Genomic DNA, 24,135 nt, shown 5'->3' with positions numbered 1-24,135 from the left:
CAGCCTCGTGGTGGTGATGCTGCAGACATGCTGTGGCCACCACTCAGGCACTCACCCCTCACCCTGGTCTCCTAGGATGGAGGTGTCCTGCCTCAGTGGCTCTGCCCCAACTGTCAGGCCGCCTACAACTCAGCTGCCATCGAGATGGCCCTGATTGAAGCCCTACAGAGAAAGCTGATGGCCTTCACCCTGCAGGACCTGGTGAGCTGCCTGCGGTCAGCCCAGGAGTTTTTGAACACAAAGTTGGCACTGCAGGAAGCAGACATGTGCATCAGTCCCACTTCTCATCTCAGGGGACCACACCAGCAGTCGATCCTTGCCCCTGAGTCTAGGTGACGACATTCTGTTGACATCTGTTGGCAAGGGAGTGAGTCAGTGCAGAAGGGGCTTCCACGGCACCTGCGGGCCAGCAGCTGGCTCCTCCAAGAGAAAGACCTTGGTAACAGCTGACGTGGACAGAGGAAGCCTTGGGACTCGGAGTCCACAGCGGGGTGCCTACATTAGGGTGGGTGGTGTGGGAGGGGGCTGGTGAGATTTTTATTTCATCCACTACAGACCTGACGTGTGTGCAGCAGGGAGGTGAAGCTTGTGTCCTCTCGACAGCAGGGCCAGGGGCCGCAGGTGGGTGGGCATGGTAACGGGCTGCTGCCTCCTTGCAGGTCTGCCTGAAGTGCCGTGGCGTGAAGGAGACCCACATGCCAGTCTACTGCAGCTGTGCTGGGGACTTTGCCCTCACCATCCGCACGCAGGTGGGTGTGGTTGCTGCTCTAAGCCTGGCTGCCTTCCCCTGGCAGGACCAGGTGTCACTGGTCTTCTCTTGCAGGTCTTCATGGAGCAGGTCGGCACCTTCCAGAACATCGCCCAGCACTATGGCATGCCACACCTCAGGGAGACCCTGGAGTGGCTGCTGCAGGAGAGCCCTCGGCCAGGCCACTAGCAAGCCCCAGTGCCAGACGTCCGTGTCCTCGCAGGCACCCTCTGCTCTCAGTGCTGTCTCACTGACCATCTGACTTTCCAGTCTCTTGGCCACAGTCCAGGGAATTGAGTGGACCACAGAGACCATGCAGGGAGCCCAGAGGCAGTATGAACTAGCTGAAGCAGGGAATATGCCTCTGACCTCAACAACTCAACCTCTGAGGCAGGTCACCAGGCAAGAAGCCTCTCGGGTCCTGAGGGGTCGTTTCTGCCAATAAACATGCTTTGAAGCCTCTGCTGGTGACGGGGACAGTCCTTCCTGAGACACCACCCAACCCCCACTGTTTCTCATATTTCCTGGAGGCTCTGAGGTGAGGTGAGGATATGGGTGGAGGGTGAAGAAGCAGATGCTGGTCGCTGTGGGTTCCCATGGCCCTGGCAGGCTGGAGTCTCACTTGTTCCTTCGGAGAAAAGATCCTCCACAGCCTCGGGAGCAGGATTAGGACTGGTTTCCAGTGAATCCAGACCCCACCCCTTTGGGGGCCGAAATTTGCTTCTCTTTGTGGACCCTTCCCACCCACAGCAGAGTCAGGAGGAGAGTGTCTAGATTGCCCAGGGACCTGGTGGGCCTGCAGGTTGGCGAGCAGGGCCGAAGGGCCCACAAAGAAGGGCTCTAGATATGTGGCCCATCAGGGACCTCCTTAACATTGTGTCAAGGCCTGGATTCAGAAAAGTACTATCACGTGCAGGATTCCACGCTCTGTCTGTGAGGGAGAGAGACAGGCGGGAGGGAAAAGCCCTCCCAGAGGCAGATCCAACCACACTCCTAGGAGAGGCCTGACCTGTGACCTGGGAGGGCACCAGTCTCAGGGCTGCCCCCTCTCCAGGTGCAGAGGCCCTGTGCATGTCCACCTGCACAGCAGGACCTGACTCCTCCCACTTTATCAAGGCAGCAGGCAAGTGTTAAATGAGGCTAAACCTGCCACCCCCGAAGGACTCACCCGGCAGGAGGGCGGGGGCCCTGGGGCCAAGTGGCAGTTGACTCCAGACTCTCCCTAAGTTCATCCTGCTGTCACGCAGTTACTCTTTTTCCACTTAACTCTTGTACTTTTAGATTGCTGGTGTGCGTGTGCTTGTGGTGCCTCAGTCTCTAGAAGGGTGGAAGGCTGACATCTCCTCTCACCAGGCCCCTGGAACCCTGTGAGCTTAGGCTGCCTTTGGGGAGAAACCTGATGCCCGCCTGGTCCTGCTTGGAATGTGGACTGAGCCCAAGCTGTGCTGAGACCTCCTGAGTGAAGATCAAATCAAATTAGGGCGAGGGGGAGGAGGTGGAGCAGCTAACTGGGCTTCCTGGAAGTGAAGCTGGGGGAGACGGGGGAGGGCCAGGGAGGGACAGTCAGGGGTACAGCAGGACAGGGTAGCTGAGCAGGGCTGAGACAAGAAACCTGAGCCTCTGGCCCTGGTTTCTGAGCTGCAGCCAGGGACCCAAGTGGAAAGGCCAGTTTCTCCAAAACTAAAACAGACACCTTGTGAGCTCAACACCAAGGATGTCAATGGTGTTTGGTGACCATGGTGGCTAGAGTTGCACGAGTGTTGGCAACCAGTATCCCTTCACAAAGACCACCAGGTGTGAGGACTCAGGAGCTGGGACTGAGGCCGTTCCAGACTCAGGCTGTCAGGTAGACTGACGGAGGTCTCCCCAGCTCTTTGGCCTTGGAAGTGACATGCCACTGGTGTGCTGGTCCATGGGATGGGATGCCATCTGCCATGGGCACGCTGCACAGTGCCTTGCCTCTCCCTAGACAGGCATTCACCATGAAGCCAAGTCCTGGTCTCAGTCCAGCAGGCACCACCACACTGACAGCAGCCTTGAGGATGCGATAACCAGGTTACCCTCAGGCCCAAATCCCCTGTGCCAGCTCCTGGGCTCAGTCCACCACACTGCTGGTCTCCATGGCACATGTGGCTCTGCCCTGTGTCCTCTGCACCCAGGCTGTTTAGAGGGGAGATAACCCAGACCGTGCGTGGGCCAGGCTCTGGCCAGGTTCGTGTGGTACTCCTGGGCTCGTGGCTTTCCCCCCAAAGAACAAGGCCAGAAGGCACCAAGCACAGGTTTATTGGACTTCTAAGGAATGGGACTAGGCAGTTTGGGGTTATAAAGTTTGTAGATGTGTGCTCCAAGAGCAGGGACGGAGCCCCCTTGGAGCTCAGCGCTGTCTTGGGGCCACAGCAGGCTGTGTGAGTATCAGGTAGAAAGGACGGCAACAAGCCCTATGGGTTTCCACTGCAGAGGTGTTGGCAGGAGCCTGCCTCCCTGCAGGCCCCGAGAGGTAGGGAGACAGGCCTGGGGCGAGAGTGAGGCCCCTTCACACAGGGTGGTTTCATGGAGACTCGTGACTACTGAGGTGGGCAGGTCCTCAGTGCTGCCAAAGCAGCTGGGCTCTGGCAGGGTCCTGAGCTGCAGCAGTGAGGACAGGAAGCTAGAGTTGGGCCAAGCCTCTGGGGTCTGCAGGTGTGGAGTCCTGCTGGGCCAGCCCAGAGGTGGATGCTCCAGCATGTTGATCCGGGGCAGCCACCATCTGTTCAGACAGGGCAGAGACAGGGCAAGGCCGTGGGGGCCAGATAGCCGGGCTTTGCTTGGCCCCTTGCCAGCCCTCCTGGCCTGACAGAGGGCTGGGTGGGGGAGGAGCCTGGCCCAAAGCAAGGGCAAGGGTCACAGGCCAGCTACTGGTGGGCTGTCGTGGTGTACACACCTTGTCAAATTTCTTGTGACTGTAGACCTTGTTTTTGTTCATGAATGTTAGCAAGATCCAGTCGCACAGGAAGGATCCCTGAGGTCAGCAGAGACCAGAGGGTAAGGGCCTGCAGACCCCCCCACCCCCATCCAGTCCCCAGGTGGGCTCCTTACCACCCCGATGGAGGTCAGAGCAGTGGCCAGGTTAATGATGGTGGGAATCAGGCTGAACTTCCCTGCCTGAGAAGCGGCTTGCTCTTAGACCAGACACAGCTGCTTCGAGCAGGAGTTGGGGCTCAGGGGAGGGCTGGGGGCCAGGTCAGAGGACCAGGGCTGCCTGGTCCCGGCAGGGTGTGTACCTGTCCATGCACAATGACGTCGATGCGGATTCCGTAGGCTTTGATGAGTGTGCGGGTGGTGGTGCCATTTATCTTATAATACTTGGCAAACCTAGGGTGGAACGAGCCAGGACTGCCCAAGCTGCCTACACATCTCTCCTCTCTGGGGCCACTGCTGGGGGGCCATGGTCAGGGCAATGGTGCTGCCCATCTCCTGGGCCAGATGTCCTGAGCATGGGTACCTGAAGTTGTAGCCTGAGGAGGCAGGGACGTGCTTGGGGTCAAGCCTTCGGAAAGAGTACTTGGGGTTGCACTCCGATGCGGACAGGTCCAGGTCACAGTCCCAGTTGATAATGGCCCCAATGACACCACCCTGTGGGGGTGGGGGGCTCATAGCAGGGGACCCTTATGGTCTGGCAGCTCAGGGCCAGCATGCAGGGTAGAGGCCAACGCCCAACCTTGGAGGCCATGTGGGAGGGTGTCAGTAATTGAGCAGGTACATGCACAGGTGGTCAGCTGGTCAGGTTTCTCCTGCTAAATGCAGCCAGGCCTGGCCCAGACAGGAGGGATGTCCAGGCTGAGGCAGAGGCCCTCCTGAGTGGCAGGCACCGCACAGCCTTGCTGACGCGCCGCCCTCACCCTGTGTGCCAGCTCCGTGAAGTTCTCCCCTGCTTGCTCCACAATGAAGCCCAGCTTGAAGATGGGACAGTAAGGGTCGGAGACATGGTCGAAAGTGCAGCGCTTCAGGTAGTCGTCCTTGCGACTGGCGAGGTTGCCCCTAGGAAGTGGCAGAAGGCGCGGAGGTCTGTGCCCCCGAACAGGAGCCCCTCCACAGTGGTCCCATCAGCCCTATCCCCTGCTGGCTCTTACTTGGAGAACTGGAATTTGGGGTAGTGGATGCTGTTCTTGATGAGGATGGTGAAATTGGGAGCCATTTTACCCAGAAATTGGCTGAGGAGGCACAGACAGGTTCAGTCACCCCTCCCAGATGCAGCGCATCCCACCTTCCACCCTCCTACCCAACTCTCCTGCCTCCACGGCCCATCTGGACTCAGGTGGAGAGGAGAAAGGAGCAGGGCAGGGGTGGCTGAGCCCTGCACACCTGACAGAGGCCCCATCCTCCACTGGGCACCAGCCGGACACCTCGCAGGTCTTGGAGGTCCCAAAGTAATAGGGCACGCAGCGGCCAGTCCGAAGCCCTGCAGAAGAGGCTGGCTAAGCTGCTGGAGCAGGGCTGCCCTGCTCCCCATGCCCTCACGGGTGCACACTGACCGTTGCCCAGCATGTCCAGCTCCCCAGCCACACAGTCGGAGTCCGAATGGCAGGTGGCACTGTGGACCTTTATGCTCTGGGGCGGAGAGGGCGGAGTCAGGGACCAAACCCCTGCAGCTGGCTAAGACTCCCCAGGACAACCGTGACGGCCTCACCTCCGGGCATTTTCCCAGGGTCTGGAAGGGGGTGACTTCGATCCTGGTGATGATGCTGAATACGCTGCCCCCCTGGGCGCAAAAAGAGGAGGCGGTGGGCAGGCGGCTCGCTAGGCCGGGCGCGGGCGCGGGCGCGGGCGCGGGGGCTGGGGCGCACCTCCGGGGGCTTCACGTATTCCTCCACGTCCCACACTTTGTGCCGCGACGCCGTGATGCCCTTGACCTTGGTGATGACGGAGCTCTCGGGCCCCGTCTCGCTGTCCTGGTAGCTCTTCTGCACCACGAACACGTACCTGCGGCGGGCGGCGCGTCCCGCAGGCGACCCGGCGCCCGGACCCCCGCCGGACCCCCCGCCCGCCCGCCCCGCCGGACCCCCGCCCCTCCGCCCCTCCGGCCCGGGCCGCGCACCACACGAAGTAGAGCAGGATGAGCAGCTGCACCGCGCGGTACACGACGCCCAGGCGCCGGTTCCTCACCACGATCACCTTGGGCGTCTCGTAGTCCCAGAACGCCGACCAGCAGCCCCGGGCCAGACGCCGGGCCGCGGCCGCCCCCGCGGGGGCCTCGGGCCGGGCGGCAGCCATGGAGCGGCCCGCGCTGCGCGAAGGGCGCGGACCCGGCACGGCCGCGGCGCGGGCGGTCGCTGGGGAGGCGGCGCGGCCACCCCGGGCGTGGCCTCGCGCGCCCCGCCCCGCCGGCCCGGGCGGCCACCCCACAGGTGCGGCCAGGTAGGAGGGCGGCGGGCCGGGGTCGCGGAGTGGGAGGGCGAGGGCAGGCTGCTCGGAGCCTCGGCGCCTCTGGAGCCTCCGCTCCCGCCCCGGAGCCTGAGCGCACACGCGGGCCACCGGCGCCGGCCTCTTGGCTGAACGCTGTGGCTCCCACGTCTGCTTTTATCCACTTCCGATCCACTGGTCTCCGCGAACCTTAGCTGTTATTTGGTGACTCTGTATCCTCACCCACCCACGTAATATTTTGAAGCAAATCCTAAACGTCAGTATTTCACATAAGGATAAATTTTTACATTTTATCCTTTTATGGAGGTGAAATCCACACAACATAATTAACCATTTTGTATCTCACTAAATTGCCCAGGCTGGCCTCCAACTTGCGATCCTCCTGCATTAGCCTCCAGATTCACTGAGATTAGAGGTGTGGGCCACCGCACCTGGCATAATTAGCCACTGTAACTGAACAGTTCTGTGACTAGCACATTCACAGTAGTGCAGTCACCGTCCCTGTCTAGTTCCCCGCTCCCGGACCCCCTGCTCTGAAAACCGCTGATCCACTTTCTCTATGCGGGCTTTTCTATTCTATTTTCAATGAATGAAATTATATGACTTGCTTCTGCCTTCATTCACTCAGCCTGTTTCCAAGGTCCACCCAAGTGCACCATGTATCAGTTCTTCACTTTTCTGTGGCCAAAAAATACCATTACATGGATACACCTAGACATCTGGCCATTGTGAGCAATTCTCTTGTGTGCAGAAGTTTCCTTAGCACTGTTACATTAATTTACATTTAGCCCCAGGTTGCTGCCCTACCTTGAATCCCTAGGCAGTAAATTGCAACCTAAATTAGAACATAAACTGAAATGTAACTTAGAACTATACTTTGTAACAAATGTCTGAGTCTTGTGAGAAACATGCTGACCTGCCCACCGGGAAGAATGGGCTGGGAGACATGAGGTATAGGGGGGGAAAAAAGGGAGACTTCAGTAACAGTCTTGCAAGATGAGGAACCTGGTGGTCAGGCACATCCAGAGCAGTTACAATCAGAGCACGAGGTCCCTCCCCACCCGGTTCCTTGCTGACTAAGTACTATGGGGTGTACAGTCTCCTTGAGGTGGCCTAGGTTTCACTGTCTCCTACTGGGTTATTTAAAGAAAAGTACCTTTAGTTGTCCCCACCTCCCTTTGTACTCTTGTGGCGGGAAAACCTTTCTTGGGGTGAATGCTTCTGACGTATGCAGCTCTAACTTCTTTACCTAAGTTACTATTTTTTTTTTATTTTTATTTTTGGTACTAAGGATTTAACCCAGGGGTGCTTAACCGTGAGACACATCCCCAGCCCTTTTTAATATTGTATTTGGAGACAGGGTCTTGCTAAGCTGCTGAGGCTGGCTTTGAACTCTCAATCCTCCTGCCTCAGCCTTCCAAGCCACTGGGGTTACGTGCGTGTGCCACCACTCTTGGCCCAATTAGCTTTTCGCGTACTACTTGACCGTCGATCTGAAGTCTTGGGGAATAAATCCTCAAAGAAAGAATTTGTACACATTCTTTCCTTCGCTCAGTTTTCACCTGGTTTGTCTTTTCTTTGTGAGTTGTAGGAGTTATGTTTCCTGGATACTAGACTCTCACCAGATATGTGATTTGCACTTGGTAGGTTGTCTTCTCACTTTTTCATAATGTCCTTTGATGCACAAGCGTTTTCAGTTCTGATGTTCGGTTTATTGTGTCCTGTGCTGCCTGTGCTTCAGATGTCACCTCTAAGAACACGAAGGTAACCTCTGCTCCTCCTAAGGTGCTGTTCATGGTTGTGACCCTGACACGGGTGATTGGTCTGTTTCAGTTACACGTGATGGAAGGGAGCGTCCCGCTTCATCCTTTGGAACGTGGTTACCCTGTTCTCTCAGTTCCCCTTGTTGAAGAGTCTTGGCACCTTTGTTGAAAATCGGTTTGCTGTAGACACAGCTTAGCTCTGAACGTTCAGTCCTGTCCTGGCCATCTGTCCACCTGTGGGCCAGCACCTCAGGGTTTCTTGCTGTCGCTGCACAAGTGCGTTTTGAACTTGGGACATGGGAGTTCTCACCTTTCTTCTCCTTTCCCAGTACTGCTCTCTCTTTGGGCCCTTGCAACTCCATGTGAGTCTGAGGACCATCATTACCATTTCTGTGGAGAACACAGGGGTTTTGACAGGGACCGCCCTGCGCCTGTAGTTTGTTGGGGTGGTATTGCTGCCTTGTCTTAAGATGAAGCCATCTGGGCCGTTCATCAACGCCTGCCTCCCTTGCTTCCTTCCAGCGACACTCCACAGCTTTCCACGCGTGGCTCTCATTGCCTTGGTTAAACTTAGTCCTAGGTGTTTAATTCTTTTTTTTCAGCATATTCGTTGCTACTGTATAGAATTCTAACCAATCTTTTATGTATTGATCTTCCACCCTGAAATTTTGCTGAGTTTATTTTTTTAGCTCTAAAGGTTTTCTTGTAGATTCTCTGGGTGCCGTAGGTGTGGGCTCATGTCATCTGTGGCTAGTTCACTTTCTCTCCCACTCGGGAGCTTCTCTTTCTGTCTGTCCCATCACTCCGGCTAGACTTCCTGCACGGGCTGTCACCATTGTGCGCGATGATAGGTGTGGTGCTTCGTAGACGTCCGTCATCTTGTTGAAAACCGCCTTGTTGCCATTCGTTTTCTGAGGTGATGAGGACCGGGTCTTGGCCCAGGCGTCTGTGTGGGTGTCACATGGGCTCCTGCTCACTACTGACCCACCCCTGGTTACGGGGATGACTTCTCCTTGATGGTGGGTCTGGTTTTGTTGAAGACGTCTGTATTCACGGGGGCGAGTCTGGACTTTTCTTTTAGTCTAGTACCTTTGCCTGGTTTTGCTCTCAGGGTTTGCTGGTCTTAGTCTCATTGAATGAGTCTATTTCTTAGGAAGAGTTTGACAAAGGGTTGGTATTGATTCTTTAAATTGTTAATTTTTTTTTTTTATTTTTTAGGTGTTGATAGACCTTCATTTTATTCATTTAAATGTGGTGCTCAGACTTGAACCCAGTGCCTCACACATGCTAGGCAAGCACTCTACCACTGAGCCATAACCCAGTCCTAAATTGTTAACTCTTAAAAGTTCTAACTTTCAAAATTTAGAAGAGTTGAAGAGGAAATGCTTCTCAACTCACCCTGTGAGGTCAGTGTTAAGAAAAATGCAGGGCAGTGTCCTGTGTAGACAGAGACACAAGCATTCCCGATGAAATTGTAAGCCCATCCGGCTTCATATGAAAGGCTGCATGCCATATCCAGGTGGGTTCCCCGCCTCTGGGAATGCAGTGAATTAAATATCCCAAAATCAGCAACGCTGTACACCCCAAGAGTGAACGAGAGGACAAAGCCCAGATGATCATCCCAGCAGATACTGGGAAACCATTTAAGAAAATGCAACACCTTCGGGATCAAGAGTCTCTATGAAAACCCAGTTAACATAGTTGTTGTCTCTTTTTTAAAATTGCCATAAGAACATCTCATAGGAGATTCTTCCCCTTAAAGGAATGTTAAGTGCCCCGTGCAGGCTCGTTGACTGCAGGCACTTCGTAAGCGGGTCTCTAGAACTTGCATGACTGAAACTTCACACCCACCTACCAGTGATTCCCCAGCCCTCCTCTGCTTCTGTGATAGCATCACTCCTCATGGTTAAAACAGTGGACGTTCTCCCTGTAGCCAGGGGCAGGACCGGAGACCCTCGCTCCTCAGCCTGCTAGATACTGCACTGGAAGCTCTCACAGGAGCAAGTAGGGAACAGCTGGGAAAACCGGAGAGGATGAAGGACGCCTGTGTCCATCTGCAGAGGGAGATGTCCTAGGAGAGCCCAGGGAGCCTCTGAAAACTGTCAGAACTGAGAACCGAGTTGAGCAAGGTTTTGGGATACAAGATCCATACACAAAAATCAGTTTTATTTCTAACACTTGCAATGATTAATCTGAAAATGAAATTAAGACATAATTCCATTTAAAATAGCATCAAAAAGAAAAAATTAGGAATTACCAGGCACAGTAGTGTGCACCTGCACTCCCAGCAATTCAGGAGGCTGAGGCAGGAAGATTGCAAATTCTAGACCAGCCTCAGCAACCTAGTGAGACCCTGTCTCAAAATAAAAATTAAAAAGAACTGGGGTGGTAGCTCAGCTGTAGAGCATCTCTGGGTTCAGTCCCCAGTACTATAAAATGAACAAACAAATATTTAGGAAGAAATTTAACCAAGGTAGTACACAAATTGTCAAATTATACCCTGAAACTAATAAAACATTTTGGGGGGTACTGGGGATTGAACCCAAGGATTCTTTACTACTGAACCACATCCTCAAACTGTTTTTATTTTTTTAAGTTGTCTTCTGCTCTCTCTTTTAAAATTTTATTTTTAGTTGTAGATGGACACAGTACCTTTATTTTATTTATTTTTATGTGGTGCTGAGGCTCGAACGCCATGCCTCATGCGTGCAGGGCAAGTGCTCCACTACTGAGGCACAATCCCAGCCCTATTTTTTTATTTTGAGACAGGGTCTCAGTAAATTGCTTAGGACCTTGCTAAGTTGCTGAGGCTGTCCTTGAACTTGCGATCCTCCTGCCTCGACCTCCCACATTGCTGGGCTTACAGGTGCGCACTGCCACACCCAGCTGGTAAAACATTTTTTAATTAAGGAAGGTCTAAACCAATGGAAAGGCCTCCCGGCTCAAGGACCAGAAGGCATAAAAGGTTGAAGTAGCAACCCCACAAAGTGATCCTAGCTGCAAGCAATCCTGGTGAGATCCGGGGTGACTTCTCTGCAGAAGCTGACACACTGGTCCTAAGTTCATATAGAAAGGCCTGGGCCCAGAACAGCCCACCACCTGACAAAGGCAGAGGTGGAGCACTTTCTGCCCAACACAGTGCCACAGGCTCCAGTCGCCAGATGAGCCAGCAATTCCACTCCCCTGTGTGTGCATGGAAACAGACCTGTGACGTGGAACTCAGGCTCCAGAAAGGAAGCGTGAAGTGGAAAGTGGGGTAAACAAGTTGACTTTTGACAGCTGTGCCAGAGTAATTCAGCGGGGGTGAGATTAGTCTTTCCTGTAATGGTGCTGGGACAACAGGAAGCTACACTCAAAGCAACGAAATTGGACTTCTTACCTGACCCACCTGCAGAAGTCAGCTCAGAACACACTGAAGACCTGGTGAAGACATCACCCTGCAAAACGTGACAGGAAGCCAAGGGCGCCTCTGTGACCTCTGAGTCCACGATGGATCCCAGGGGAGGCCATAGGAGCGAGCCCTGCAGGGGAGAGGAGGAACCTACTCCCATTTCTGCAGTGCAGGCAGTGAGCAGGGCCCAGCGGGCAAGCCAAGTCTGCCAGCTAGGTAGGCTCGCTACGCCCACAGCTAGACCATGTGCTTCAGAGAACCATCTGAAAGAGAGCCTCCCCCAGAAGGGGAGAACACGCCTGCTGGTATGTATGTGATAAAGGACTTGCCCAGGATTGATTTAAGACCTTACAATAACCAATTTAATCATTCAGCAAAGAATCAGAAACGTTTTCCACGGAAGTCGCATCAGCAGTCTTGAAGCACATGAAAAGATGCTCAAGGTCCAGGGCTGGAGATGTGGCCCGGTGGTGGTGAGGCCCTGTGTCCCAGCCCGTCACCACCCCTGGGACGGGTGATGCACGCTGTCGGGAAGGAGCACAAACCTGAACCAGGATATGCCACTGCACACCCCAGGCAGGCGTCGCAAGAGTCAGGTGCTGCCTCTGACCGCCGGACAGTTTGCAGGCAGGGAGGTGTCTGGACACTAAGCGTGGAGCTGGGCTGTGCAGTGTAGAGAAAGTGTGGGGGCCGAGCATCGCCCTCTGCCCTGTCTCCACGTGCTGGTGCCTGTGGGGTGCCCCAGCTCACCTCCTGCCAGGCCCAGGGGCCCCGGGGCTCCCAGGTCCTGACCTCACCTGCCTGGGTCAGCCTTCCATTCCCTCCTACCTGGACAGCCCCAGGTTCACCCTGTCTGGCACAGGAGGCCACAGTGTGACCAACAGAGGACACCTGAGTCCAGCTGGCCCTCCCACACCCTCTCCAACCACCCTGCCTGGTCACCTTTGCCCTCCCACCTCCTGTCCTTGCCTGGAGCTCTCCCCTCTCTTCCTCACCTCCACGTCTCCCTGACCTCCTCGCTGAGCAGATCAGCATCAAACCCCTGCAGAACCCACCCTCTTCCTCCCCGCAGGCCACAGCACCTGGCTCATAGTCGGTCAGAGACAGTCAGTGTCCATGGGTGCAGACAGAAATATGTGGAAATGAATGGGAACACGCCCAGGCTGTGTGCCCAGCACGGCACCGCAGGGCAGGCCAGATGGGGCCCTCGCTCTGGGGAAGGGGCCCGGTGCCCCAGCTGTCATCTGGGAGGTGGTGGCCCGGGAGGAGCCAGCGCCCCACGTGGCTGGTGAGGGCCGTCATGGGTCTGCTCAGTCCTGAGCTAGAAATGGCGAGATGCAGGGGAAACGCAGCCACAGGCCAAGACCTGTCTGGGCCGACTGCAGCAGAGGTCCAGCTGCCTCTGGCCCCTGTGGCCAGTCCTGCCTCCACATGGGTCCAGCATTGTCCACAAGTACAGCTGCAAGTGGGAAGAGGGCGGGAGAGGACAGAGACAGCAGAGGCGGACGCGGCTGGGTGACTCTGGCGAGACTGGCTGTGGGCTGGCCAGACCTCTCGGCTGGCTCGGTGCTGGTGGCTCTCCTGGACGCAGCAGCCTGGTGGTCTCACAGAGGAGCAGGTGGGACCTCGGACGGGAAGGTAGGACCAGAGCACTGGAGCAGCGTCAGTTACCAGCGCAAGTTTCTCAGTGAGGGAAGCGGATCCTGCCAATCAGCGCGTTTCTCTCTGGAAAGTGTCCAAGGGGCAGGGCCGGGTCCCCTGGCCTCGTTGGGCTCACCTGGGGCCGTGACCCCTCTGCATTGGTGCCAGAGGCCAGGTCTGGGCAGCCAGGGTCACAGCACCAGTGGGAGGGACCTCACCAGATGGCTGCTCTGGCTCAGGCTTATTTGCTGGGATCTGTTCAGCAGCTTCAGAGAGTCTGCAGCCAGCTGACGCTCAGGAGCTGAGAGGTTGCCAGTGGAGGCTGACAGCAGAGGCTAGGGAGAGGCCTCACACATGGGGGGCCGTGGCTGCCCCTTGGGGTCATGGGCAGCTGTGCCCTGGGCGCCACCACAGCGTCTGGACATGCGTCTTGGCTCTCCTGACGCACCAACTTCAGGCCTGCTGTTGGGCAGCCCCGAGCACAGCCTGTGGGCTCCAGTGCTCCGGCCCCTGCTGCCCTGTCCTGCTGTCTGTCTCTAGGACTCGGCTTGCGGGGCCTCACGGAAGCGGGTGGGGCAGGCTGGTCCCTCAGCCCCTGGCTGACTCTGCTAAGCATGGTGTCCTGGGCTTCGGAACTTCCTTCCTGTCCGTCCAGACCAGGGTCACTCTGCCTGCTTGTCCCTCAGGGGCGTTGGGTGGCATCACCCCTGGGCAGTGGTGACGGTGCTGCTGTGCGCTGTGTCCGGGACCCTTACGAAGCGGAGCTCTGGGGGCTGCGTTGCGGGCACTGCTTCCCATCAGTGCTGCACATTGGGGGCCGAGCCCGGGGCGTGTCGAGGGCCAAGGGAGGCCAGAGACTAGAGGGTGCTTCCCTGGTTCTGAGCACAAAAAGCACATGGCTGACCCCTGACGACGTCCGAGCTGAGGTCCAGCTTCTGTGTGGCTCCTCTGGGCTGCACTGGGGCTTGTGTGACAGGAAGCGGCCAGCAGAGGGCACAGTGGCCGTGGACGGCACTTGAACTTAGGGAAGGTTTCCATGGCTCAGAGTCCTTGGACCCACCGTGGGGGACACAGAAGTGGTCCCGGGCGCCTCTGCCCCCGAGTTCTTACCCTGGAGCACTTACAAACCTGCACTGGGCGGAGGCCGGGAGCAGGCCCGTGAGCCTGCCTGGCAGAGGCCCAGGGCGGCTTGCCCAGGGCGGTGGTGGGCGGAGCGGGCGGGCACTGCTCCTGGGGGAGGTGGGCTCTGCATGTTGGCTGGCGGCTCCTTCGACTTTCTCTGGCTCTGAGTTGGAACTGGGGGTGGAAATCACAGAGGTGGTGGCCACCAACAGGGCTGACCGCCAGGCTGCTGGGTGCGAGGCTGTGGTTAGCTGGGGCAGTGCGGGGTCTGCACGTGTCTGCTCATTCCCTCTTGTGGCCTTTGCCAGATGGAGCGCCTGTGTCCACCCTAACTAGGAGTCAGCGGGCACGGGGTTCAACAGGGGCCTGTGAGCAGCCGCGGTGCTGAGCAAGAGCCCAGGCTGCATACCAAGGGCTCTCCTGCAAGGACACCTGCCCAGCAGGCAGTCAGCCTCAGAGGCAGGCCGCCGCTGACCACCATGGCCAGAGGCCATCTCCACAGTGTCTGCTGCATTCTCCTCATTTACTTCCAAGAAGGCCCTGCCCGCCCAGCAGGGTGCAGACACGCCCACCAAGAGCCACCCACCCAGGCAGAGCCACTGCACAAGACCCTGGGGACGGCAGCGGGGCTTCAGGGAGGGACCCCACGCCCCTGAGGATGCGGGGCTGGCCAGGCAGCACGAGGGGCCTGCAGACGCAGGGCTGAGGCCAAGGACCACTGCGGCTCCCGCTCAGCCTGGGGAGCTCTGTGGGGAAGGCCGTTGGCCGCCAGCCGCGCCCCCGTCGCCCTGCTGTTCCCCAGCAGCTGAGGGGCGCCGGGGAACAGTCACGCCGGCGCGAACCTCCAGGCGCCCGGCCGCGGTTCACGAGCTCGGTGGCAGGTCCTGCACCCGCAGCCCCAGAGGCACGAACCCTCCACCTGCTTTTAGATTGGCGGGAGGAGGTCTTCTGAAGACCGGGGGACCCAGCCTGGGGTCCCGTGTGGAGGAACTTGGTGGACTCCTAAGAAGAGAAACCTGAGATCAGGCCCCTGGCCATGCCGAGATCTAGCCTTACGGGGGGCTGAGGCAGCAGGATCCCAAGTCCGGGCCAGCGGGACCCTGTGGGTGTGGCCCAGGTAGCGCACTCCCAGGTTTAAGCCCCAGCACTGAAAATAAGTGAAACAGGGAGAGAGAAACCTGAGACAAATGTAAGAGTCTACCGGGGCCTACAGCCGCCCAGGGACTGTGCCTCGGAACAGAGCCGCGGGCCAGGTGGACGAGGTGGCCCCCAGGCCCCCAGGCCCCCCAGCCTGAGCACCCAGACACCGCTGTCTCGCGTGGGTGTGCCTCCAGTGTGCGTTTTGCTTCTTTATTTTTTGGTTCTGATTTGATTGAACTCAGGGGTGCTTACCCAACCACTGAGTCATGTCCCCTGCCCATTTTATTTTTTTATTTTGAGACAGGGTCTCCCTAAGTTGCTTAGGGTCTGGTAAGTGGCTGAGGCTGGCCTTGAACTCTCCATCCTCCTGCCTCAGCCTCCTGAGCCAAGCTGCTGGGATCACAGGTGTGCACCCTGGCGCTCAGCTCAGGTGTGTTTTCAAAGGTAACATTTTAAAGGAGGAAGTGGTATGTTTTGCTAAGCCTGGGAGGTTGCTGGTGCTCTTTCCTGGCTCGGCCTTCACACCACTCTGCTCTCCTCTGACACGGTGCACCGGGCTCTGGAATGAACGCCCGCGATGCTCCTGAGCTGTGACTTGTAGACAGAATCAACCCTGAAGGACAGCACCCCACATGGCAGCTCTGTCCTACTGGGCTGCACCGCTGCTCTGTCCTCAGGGGCGGCCCTGGGACCGCGGGGCCATCTCTGTGCTCATGAGGGGCAGGAGGGATCCTGTGGCACAGCAGGTGCTGTGGAGGAAACCGCGGGCTTGGCTGCCTGGGCGGTGCTCGGGCCTTGGGCCTGGAGGACAGAGCAGAGCCCCAGGCCTCCTGGCCCCTCCTCTGTCCCACACCTGCCAGACCCCAGCCCGAGATGCCTGGCGCGTCCTCGTGACTGCTGTCCCCCAGTCAAGGGACAAACGGGGCAGGAGGGTCTGTACCCCACAGCTGTGACCTGCACCAGGGACATTCCTTGCGTCTGCTGGACCCTCCGTCTGAGTTCCGCCCCTCACCCTGCTCAGGGCACCGTGTCTGCCCGGGGCTGGGGGCCGGCCCTCCTGTGGCCCCCGCACCTGCCCGGGCCCTGCAGAGCGGGCGAGGCTGGAGAAGAAGCCCACCCGACTTTCAGCCTCCGCCGAGGTCGAGGGCCAGGCCCTCAGTCGCCTGCTTGTGCCTCCAGACACTCTGGGAAGTGGAAACCCCAACACTCAGAGCCGGGGCAAGATGGCCACGACCCCACTTCACAGGCGGGCACTAGACCCGGGCAGCTCCGTCCCCCAGGTCCCTCGTCCTGTCTGTCCTGATCCTGAGGATGGGCCCAGGGTGCTGCATGGTGCAGGGCCTGCCCAGGGCCTGGGCCCGAAGGCGGCTTAGCAGCCCACCCAGCAGTGCGGTTGGCGGGCCTCAGGAAGGTCGAGGTCCCTGCAGACCCTGAGTGGCCAGGGCCACCGATGTCGGTGAACTGCCAGGAGCCCCTGGGGAAGGGCTTCCGGGTGGGCTGCTCCGGGCGGGAGGACCAGGGGTGCTGCAGGACACAGGCTCTCCCCACACCCACCCACCCGTCCACCCTGCCTCCCGAGGCTCACCCCATGCACAGTGCGGCTCAGCACCCCAGCAGCCTCAGCCGGACGGCCTGGCGAGGCTGGCCATTCCCCACCTGTGCTGAGCAGGCACCCTGCCCAGAATGGAGTGTGGTTCAGTGGCAGTGCCTGGCACCCACAGCACCCTGGTGCCATTCCCAGCAAGAGGAGGCCTACACTGTCCTGAGGAAGGAGGCCACACTAAGGGAGGAGGCCCACACTAGCCTGAGGGAGGAGGCCACACTAAGGGAGGAGGCCCATGCTGTCCTGAGGGAGGAGCCCACACTATGTAAGGGAGGAGGCCACACTGTATAAGGGAGGAGGCCCACGCTAAGGGAGGAGCCCACAGTCCTGAGGGAGGAGCCCACACTGTGTAAGAGAAGAGGCCCACACTGTGTAAGAGAGGAGGCCCACACTGTGTAAGGGAGGAGCCCACACTGTGTAAGGGAGGAGCCCACACTGTGTAAGGGAGGAGGCCCACACTGTGTAAGGGAGGAGCCCACACTGTGTAAGAGAAGAGGCCCACACTGTGTAAGAGAAGAGGCCCACACTGTGTAAGGGAGGAGGCCCACACTGTGTAAGGGAGGAGGCCCACACTGTGTAAGGGAGGAGCCCACACTGTGTAAGGGAGGAGCCCACACTGTGTAAGGGAGGAGGCCCACACTGTGTAAGGGAGGAGCCCACACTGTGTAAGGGAGGAGCCCACACTGTGTAAGGGAGGAGGCCCACACTGTGTAAGGGAGGAGGCCCACACTGTGTAAGGGAGGAGCCCACACTGTGTAAGGGAAGAGGCCCACACTGTGTAAGGGAGGAGGCCCACACTGTGTAAGGGAGGAGCCCACACTGTGTAAGGGAAGAGGCCCACACTGTGTAAGGGAAGAGGCCCACACTGTGTAAGGGAGGAGCCCACACTGTGTAAGGGAGGAGGCCCACACTGTGTAAGGGAGGAGGCCCACACTGTGTAAGGGAGGAGCCCACACTGTGTAAGGGAGGAGGCCCACACTGTGTAAGGGAGGAGGCCCACACTGTGTAAGAGAAGAGGCCCACACTGTGTAAGAGAAGAGGCCCACACTGTGTAAGAGAAGAGGCCCACACTGTGTAAGGGAGGAGCCCACACTGTGTAAGGGAGGAGGCCCACACTGTGTAAGGGAGGAGGCCCACACTGTGTAAGGGAGGAGGCCCACACTGTGTAAGAGAAGAGGCCCACACTGTGTAAGGGAGGAGCCCCACACTGTGTAAGGGAGGAGCCCACACTGTGTAAGAGAAGAGGCCCACACTGTGTAAGGGAGGAGGCCCACACTGTGTAAGGGAGGAGGCCCACACTGTGTAAGGGAGGAGGCCCACACTGTGTAAGAGAAGAGGCCCACACTGTGTAAGGGAGGAGCCCCACACTGTGTAAGGGAGGAGCCCACACTGTGTAAGAGAAGAGGCCCACACTGTGTAAGGGAGGAGGCCCACACTGTGTAAGGGAGGAGGCCCACACTGTGTAAGGGAGGAGGCCCACACTGTGTAAGGGAGGAGCCCACACTGTGTAAGGGAGGAGCCCACACTGTGTAAGGGAGGAGGCCCACACTGTGTAAGAGAAGAGGCCCACACTGTGTAAGGGAGGAGCTCACACTGTGTAAGGGAGGAGGCCCACACTGTGTAAGGGAGGAGCCCACACTGTGTAAGGGAGGAGGCCCACACTGTGTAAGGGAGGAGGCCCACGCTAAGGGAGGAGCCCACAGCCCTGAGGGAGGAGCCCACGCTGTCCTGGGCCAGGACGTCTGCACTCTCCATGTGTCTGGGGTGAGGGGCGTTGGTGGTAGGCCATGGGGGCCGTGGGTGCTGGGGTTCCACGTGGTCTGGGCCTGCAGCACCCCCTGAAGAGCTTGGGTGCCACGCAGAGCGTCGGAGGTGAGGTGAATCCACCGTGACAGCTGTGGCCGCCTCCGGGTCTCCCGGCTGCGGGTTAGTGCTGGTGGTAGCTGCAGGCGTGCTTGGCAGAGGCGACACTGCGGTGTCCCTTGGGGACTATGCCTGGCCCTGGCTGCTGCTTTCCCTGCTCCCTGGACGTCCCTCCCTGCTGCCTTCCACCATGACGTGCTGCCTCACGCCAGCCCCGAGCCAGGGAGTCGGCCAGCCACGGACGGAACCTCTGAAGCCATGACCCCCAACGGATCTTCCTGGGTCGTTGCGGCTGCTGGGCATCCGGGCGACTCCCACAGCAGCTGTCCCGACCGTTCCCTGCAGGACGCAAGGCTGCGGGACGGGGGCTACCTGGAACCCAGCCCTGAGGGCCAGGCGGGCAGCTGGAGCTGAAGCTGCCCTCTGGCAGGAGGCCGAGGCCCAGCGTGGAGGTGGTGCGGAGGGCTCAGCGGGCAGAGGAGTGGTGTCGGAGCCTTCGCCCTGGGTGGGGCGCTGTGGCCGGGCCAGCACCCTGCCGTCCAGGATGGAGACATCCAGGGAGGCTCGGGGGAGAAGAACCGCAGAGCAGGCCTAAAGCCTGCTGTCCACGCGCCCAACACCTGGATCACCTGGGCTGCCTCAGCCTCGGCCGCTGTGGGCGAGGCTGGGGTCCAGCCGGACGCTGTGGCCGCTTGCTGGGAGGAGCAACTCTTGGAAACAGCGCCAGGCCCTGCGGGATCTGCCCTCCGCGGGCGGCTCAGGAGGCTGCAGCTGTTTGCTCACTTGGTGAACCAGCTTCCCCACCCTTCCCGTCCCGTGCAGCAGGCTGGCCCTGGTCTTCTCCCCTCTGTGCGGGGCCTTTGCCCCACGAGGGGCCTCCTGGCTTCCTGGGGTCCAGAACTGGGAGCCCTGCCCGGCCCCGCCAGCAGTGCCCGCAGTCACCAGGGAGGGTGGAAGGCCAGGCATGGGCACTGGCTGTGGGTCTTCTCGCCAGTTACTTGAGCCTGGTGTGGAGACGTGGCTTTGGATCTTAAATTGCTCTTACTGGCAAGTTTCCGAACTGTCCCTACCTCTGACCACTGTGGGTTCCATTGATTTGCCCTATAGCTTCACCTGGGAAAAGACAATCTCCCAACAAACTTCCTCCAATTCCACCCAAAAAATCCAGCAGCAGGGGCCCTGCTGGCCCAACCACGGGTTCTGGTCCCTCCTGGACCACTCTTAGTGCCGGGGTGCCAGGGGCTGCAGACGCACAGCATGTGCTCTGGACCCCTGGGAACCCAAACAAGCTCTCTGGTGCTGGTCAGGGGAGAAGCCCTGGGGGGCCCCAAGGCCAGTCCTGGGGAGAAGCCAGCCCTGCACAGAGGCAGAGTGGCCAGGCCCAGCAGCCCCCGGCACTGACCACTGCCAAGGGCACAGTCTCCCTGGGAGACAATCCATTTTCCGTTCTGCTTTAAACAAAGCAGCTCGCTACCATGCCAGGCATGGACACCCTTGGCTGGACCTTGCTGGGGGAGTCTAAAGATGGCAGTGAGGACCCCCGCTCTCTGCCAATCAGGAACAGGCCAGACTCAAGGGCCTGGGGGAAGTGCAGGGGTGGAGGCTTCCAGGAAAGTGGACCTGCTGCTCACGACTGGGTGGGCACTGTCCGCCAGGAGAGCTAGGCCCAGTGTGAGCCACAGACTTGGTGCTGGCCACTGCCCACGCAATGCACACGCTCGCGTCTGTTAATAATGGGAGGGAGACAGGGCAGCTGTGGTAACCTGAAGCCCCTTCATCAGTTTGATTTCTAAGCCGGTGGGGAGTGGGAGGGGGCCGTGAGGGAGGCTCAGGGCTGCCTCTGCAGGCCTCTGGTGCCATGGCCCGTGTGGCGTGGAGGCTGCTGCTGCTGCTGCTGCTGCTGCTGCTGCCTGTCCAGGCGCCCGGGTTCCAGGGCAGGAGGAAGAGGGGCCACAAGGTAAGGCCAGCCCTGCCCTCTCAGGGCCTCGCCTTCTGCTGGGCCTGGAAGGGAAGGGCAGCCCAGACAGCCAGAACCACAGCAGAGGCGGCTGGGGACCCAGACATCCCTGGGGTGGGGAGGGGTGGCAGGGAGCCCCGACTCCAGGCAGGGCCTGCAGGGAGCCGAGGGAGCCACCTCTCAGTGGACCTCCCGGGACACAGAAAGTCAGGAACCCGCACCTGAGTCCCAGAGCCTCCCTGGCTCCTTTCTGGGCAAATCTGCCATTTCCTCTGATTTCCCCCAAACCACTTGCTCCTGATCTGACTCCTCCGTGCCTCCCTCCCCTCTGCCCTCTCTGCGCCCGGGTGTGGCTCCTCCCTGCGTCTCCAGCACAAGCCCTGGCTTTACCCCTCAGTCAACGTATCTGTGGAAAAGCCTCCCCAGATGGAAACCCCTGCGGGGTCTTCCTGCTCCAGCTCCTGCCTAGCTGTCCCTGGCAAGGTCCTTATGCTCTCGAAGCCCCATTTCCTTCACCTGTAAATGCCATTGAGTCCCGTGTTGGAGCGTGGTTGACAGCAGGAAGCCAGAGAGTGGCAGAGGCCATTTGGGAATCCCGAAGCCCCCTCGGGGCGGTGGGTCTGCCGGTGTGTCCCGGAGCAGGCCCCCGGCGCCGGCCTTGCAGGTGATCCGAGAGCCGTGCGAGCAGCACAAGGAGTGCAGGAGCGACTGCTGCGTCACCAACCACCTGAGCCCGCAGCGCTTCTGCACGCCCAAGACCTTCTTCTTCCAGTGCCGGTCCTGGTCCAAGGTGGGCGGGGCGGGGCGTGGCGCGGTGGGGCTCCGGGGGCGTGGTGTGGTGGAGCGCGGGGGGGCGTGGCGTGGCGCGTGTGGGCGCGGCGCGGGAGGGGCGCGGGGTCGTGGCGTGGTGGGGCGCGGCGTGTTGTGGCGGGATGCGATGGGGTGCGGCCGGGCGCGGCAGGGCGCGGGAGGGCGGGGCGTGGTGTGGTGGAGCGCGGGGGGCGTGGCGTGGCGTGGCGGGGGGCGTGGTGCGGCGCGGGGGGCGTGGCGTGTTGTGGCGGGGCGTGGCGTGTTGTGGCGGGATGCCGTGGGGCGCGGTGGGGCGCGGGGGGCGTGGCGCGGCGTGGGGGGGCGCGGGGGCGTAGCGCGGTGGGGCGCGGCGCGGGGGGGCGTGGGGGCGTGGCGTGTTGGGGCGTGGCGTGTTGTGGCGGGATGCGGTGGGGCGCGGTGTGGTGGAGCGCGGGGGGCGTGGCGGGGGCGTGGCGCGGCGCGGGGGCGTGGCGCGGGGGGCGTGGTGCGGCGCGGGGGCGTGGCGTGGTGGGGCGGGATGCGGTGGGGCGCGGCGGGGCCCGGCGGGGCGCGGCGGCCCGAGTGTGTGGTCCCCGCAGCCCAACGGGTACAGCTGCCACGAACACTGGGAGTGCCAGAGCGACTGCTGCGTGAGGAGCAGCCAGGTCCCGCTGCAGTTCTGCACCTCCAAGACCATCTTCCTGCAGTGCACGCCCTGGCGCAAGGTGGGCGCTCGGCGGGCGGCGGGCGGCGGGCGGCGCGGGCCGCGGTGACCCGGCCCCTCTCTCCAGCCCAACGGAGAATTCTGCAGAAGCCACAGCCAGTGCTGGAGCCAGTGCTGCATCCGCCTGTCCCCCATCAGCGCCCTCCGCTGCTACGCGCGCAGCGGCATTCTGGCCCAGTGCCTGCCCCTGGTGAGTCCACCGCCCCCATCTTCGCAGGACAGCTGTGCCCGGGGCAAAAGGCAGAGGCCCCTGCTGGACCCCGGCTCATTTGTGACGTGGGAGAGTGTGTGGGGCTCGGGGCGGCGTGAGCCCTCGGGTCTGGCTGGACTCTCAGGCCTGGCTGGATCCAGGTGCACATTAAGGAAGGGCTGTCACAGAGGGGCCAGGGGGACCAGGACACAGCCAAGCCCAGGGGCTGGGTGGGACTGGCCGAGTCAGAGCGCCCGGCCTCCTGCATGCCACAGTGCGTTGTGCGGGCGCCCCACGTCAGGCAGTGGCTGGCCCCTGGGGGTCCTTGCCCAGCCGGGCTCGTGGCTCCCCCACGCTGGCGGTCCTGACGTCTGGCTGCCCCTAGTAATGGCGCCCAGGCTGGACTGCAGAGAAGCTGGATTCCCGCTGGCTTCTGGGTGTGAAAGCTTCGCCGCCGGAGGCCTCGGGTGCGCGCTGGTGGAGGCGCGATGTGCGGCCTCATGGCCGCGAAATAAACCCCTGACCACGAGGCGGCGTCTCCTGTCTTCTTGCTGCTCGGCAACGCGGCCCCACCCGCGGAAGCCCGGGCTGAGCAGCCCGAGGGAGCCGGGGTCAGGCCCGCCAGCAAGGCACGAAGACGTCCCTGGCCAGCCCGTGGGCAGAGTGAGTCGCTCCTTCGACGGCACAGGCGTCCCCGAGAGGTGCGCTTGGACGCGGGCAGCGCGCCTCCCAGAGCCCGTGACCCTTCCCGCACCTTCCGGGGAGCCTCCTCGTGGCGCGGGTGCCCAGCCCTGGCCTGGCTCCGTGCGGTCCGCCGGCGGCCGCAAGCTGGGCCTCGGCTGTTCCCGGAGGCTTGGTCTCCCAGCCGAGGTGTCCTTAAGGAGAAGCCCCCGAGAGACCCTCAGCGTGCGGCCCGAGGGAAACTGAGCTCAGGGAGGAGCCCAGAATCCGGCGGGCCATCCGGTTTGCAGGCACTGCCTCCCACCTTTGCTCTGCAGCTGGCTGTCACCACGTCCTGACGGCGGACAGCAGGGTCCCCAGCGCAGCCCGCTCAGGGCCCTGCAGCTTCAAGGCCAGCCGCAAGGTGGCGCTGCAGCCTGGGGGCGTGGCCCGGGCTGCTCCAGGGAGGTGGAGTCCCACCCTCTCCACCGCCGTGCCCAGGGTCCCTGACTGTCCCCTTTCCAGAGGACCCACTGGCTGCTGGTGCAGGGTGGTGCCTGAGAGGCACAGCAACCTCCACCAAGGCCGGTGACGAGCAGCCTCCCACCAGGATCTGCACCCCGTGGTGAGTCAGGAGCTCTGCTCCACTGTCCCCTGCTGCTTCTGTCACCTCCTCTGAAGCAGCCCACATCTGCTGACCTCGAGGGGCCTCCCCAGCTGCCTGCAAACATGGCATGCCCTCGGGCTCTGAGGGGGGGGGTGAGCCTGTGCCTTTCCTGACCACTGGAGGGGCCAGCTAGACTGCGTTTTACTCTGAAACCATAACATGGAGATTTAAAAGATCCTGGTAAAACACACATAGTGTAAAAAATGCCACTGTATGATCTATTCATTTTGCAGTGTTGAGGAGTGACACCAGGGCTGCTACCTGAGCCTCACCCACAGCCCTTTTTACTTGATTGCTGAGGCTGGCCTCCACCCTGTGATCCTCCTGCCTCAGCCTCCTGATAAGCCAGGATCACAGGCCTGCACCAAAATGCCCAGTTAACGTCTCCCACTTTAACCAGCTTTCAATATGCAGTGGTTGGATGAAGCCCCTCCGACTGCTGCACAGCTTCACCACCATCTCCACACTGCCTTCCAA

The 24,135-nt window shown here is 60.2% G+C and overlaps 3 protein-coding genes across 6 annotated transcripts in view; 2 read left to right on the top strand and 1 right to left on the bottom strand.

The window, feature by feature from the left end:
• Positions 1–1,204, top strand: part of Pole (DNA polymerase epsilon, catalytic subunit) — a 42,510-nt gene extending 41,306 nt beyond the window's left edge. For both annotated transcript variants that reach the window (XM_047562375.1, XM_047562374.1), the window contains exons 47-49: positions 76–201; positions 660–749; positions 824–1,204. In XM_047562375.1, coding sequence (XP_047418331.1) covers positions 76–201; positions 660–749; positions 824–937 — 330 coding nt within the window. In that variant the 3' untranslated portion in view covers positions 938–1,204. The remainder of the gene's footprint in view (positions 1–75; positions 202–659; positions 750–823) is intronic.
• Positions 1,205–3,028: 1,824 nt separating this feature from the next.
• P2rx2 (purinergic receptor P2X 2) lies at positions 3,029–5,998 on the bottom strand. Of its 3 annotated transcripts, none has more exons than XM_047561691.1 (12): positions 5,823–5,998; positions 5,572–5,707; positions 5,415–5,486; positions 5,260–5,335; positions 5,090–5,186; positions 4,858–4,938; positions 4,627–4,765; positions 4,230–4,360; positions 4,009–4,099; positions 3,824–3,889; positions 3,669–3,746; positions 3,029–3,373 (listed from the first exon to the last, which is right to left on the bottom strand). In XM_047561691.1, the coding sequence occupies exons 1-12, from the start codon at positions 5,996–5,998 to the stop codon at positions 3,161–3,163; spliced, it is 1,356 nt and encodes a 451-aa protein (XP_047417647.1). In that variant the 3' UTR covers positions 3,029–3,160. The 3 variants fall into 3 exon arrangements, with proteins under 3 accessions (XP_047417647.1, XP_047417648.1, XP_047417649.1); XM_047561692.1 differs by having other exon boundaries at positions 3,251–3,494; XM_047561693.1 differs by lacking the exon at positions 3,669–3,746 and having other exon boundaries at positions 3,251–3,494.
• Positions 5,999–20,529: 14,531 nt separating this feature from the next.
• Lrcol1 (leucine rich colipase like 1) lies at positions 20,530–23,734 on the top strand. Its single transcript, XM_047562199.1, has 4 exons — positions 20,530–20,628; positions 21,293–21,418; positions 22,017–22,142; positions 22,209–23,734. Exons 1-4 carry the CDS (start codon positions 20,530–20,532, stop codon positions 23,256–23,258), a joined length of 1,401 nt encoding a protein of 466 aa, XP_047418155.1. The 3' UTR covers positions 23,259–23,734.
• Positions 23,735–24,135: the final 401 nt, after the last annotated feature.

This window comes from Sciurus carolinensis, chromosome 8 (genome assembly GCF_902686445.1).
Source record: "Sciurus carolinensis chromosome 8, mSciCar1.2, whole genome shotgun sequence".
NCBI lineage: Eukaryota > Metazoa > Chordata > Mammalia > Rodentia > Sciuridae > Sciurus > Sciurus carolinensis.
The sequence above is the reverse complement of the archived record's forward strand: the minus strand, read 5'-3'. Positions and strand labels throughout refer to the sequence as shown.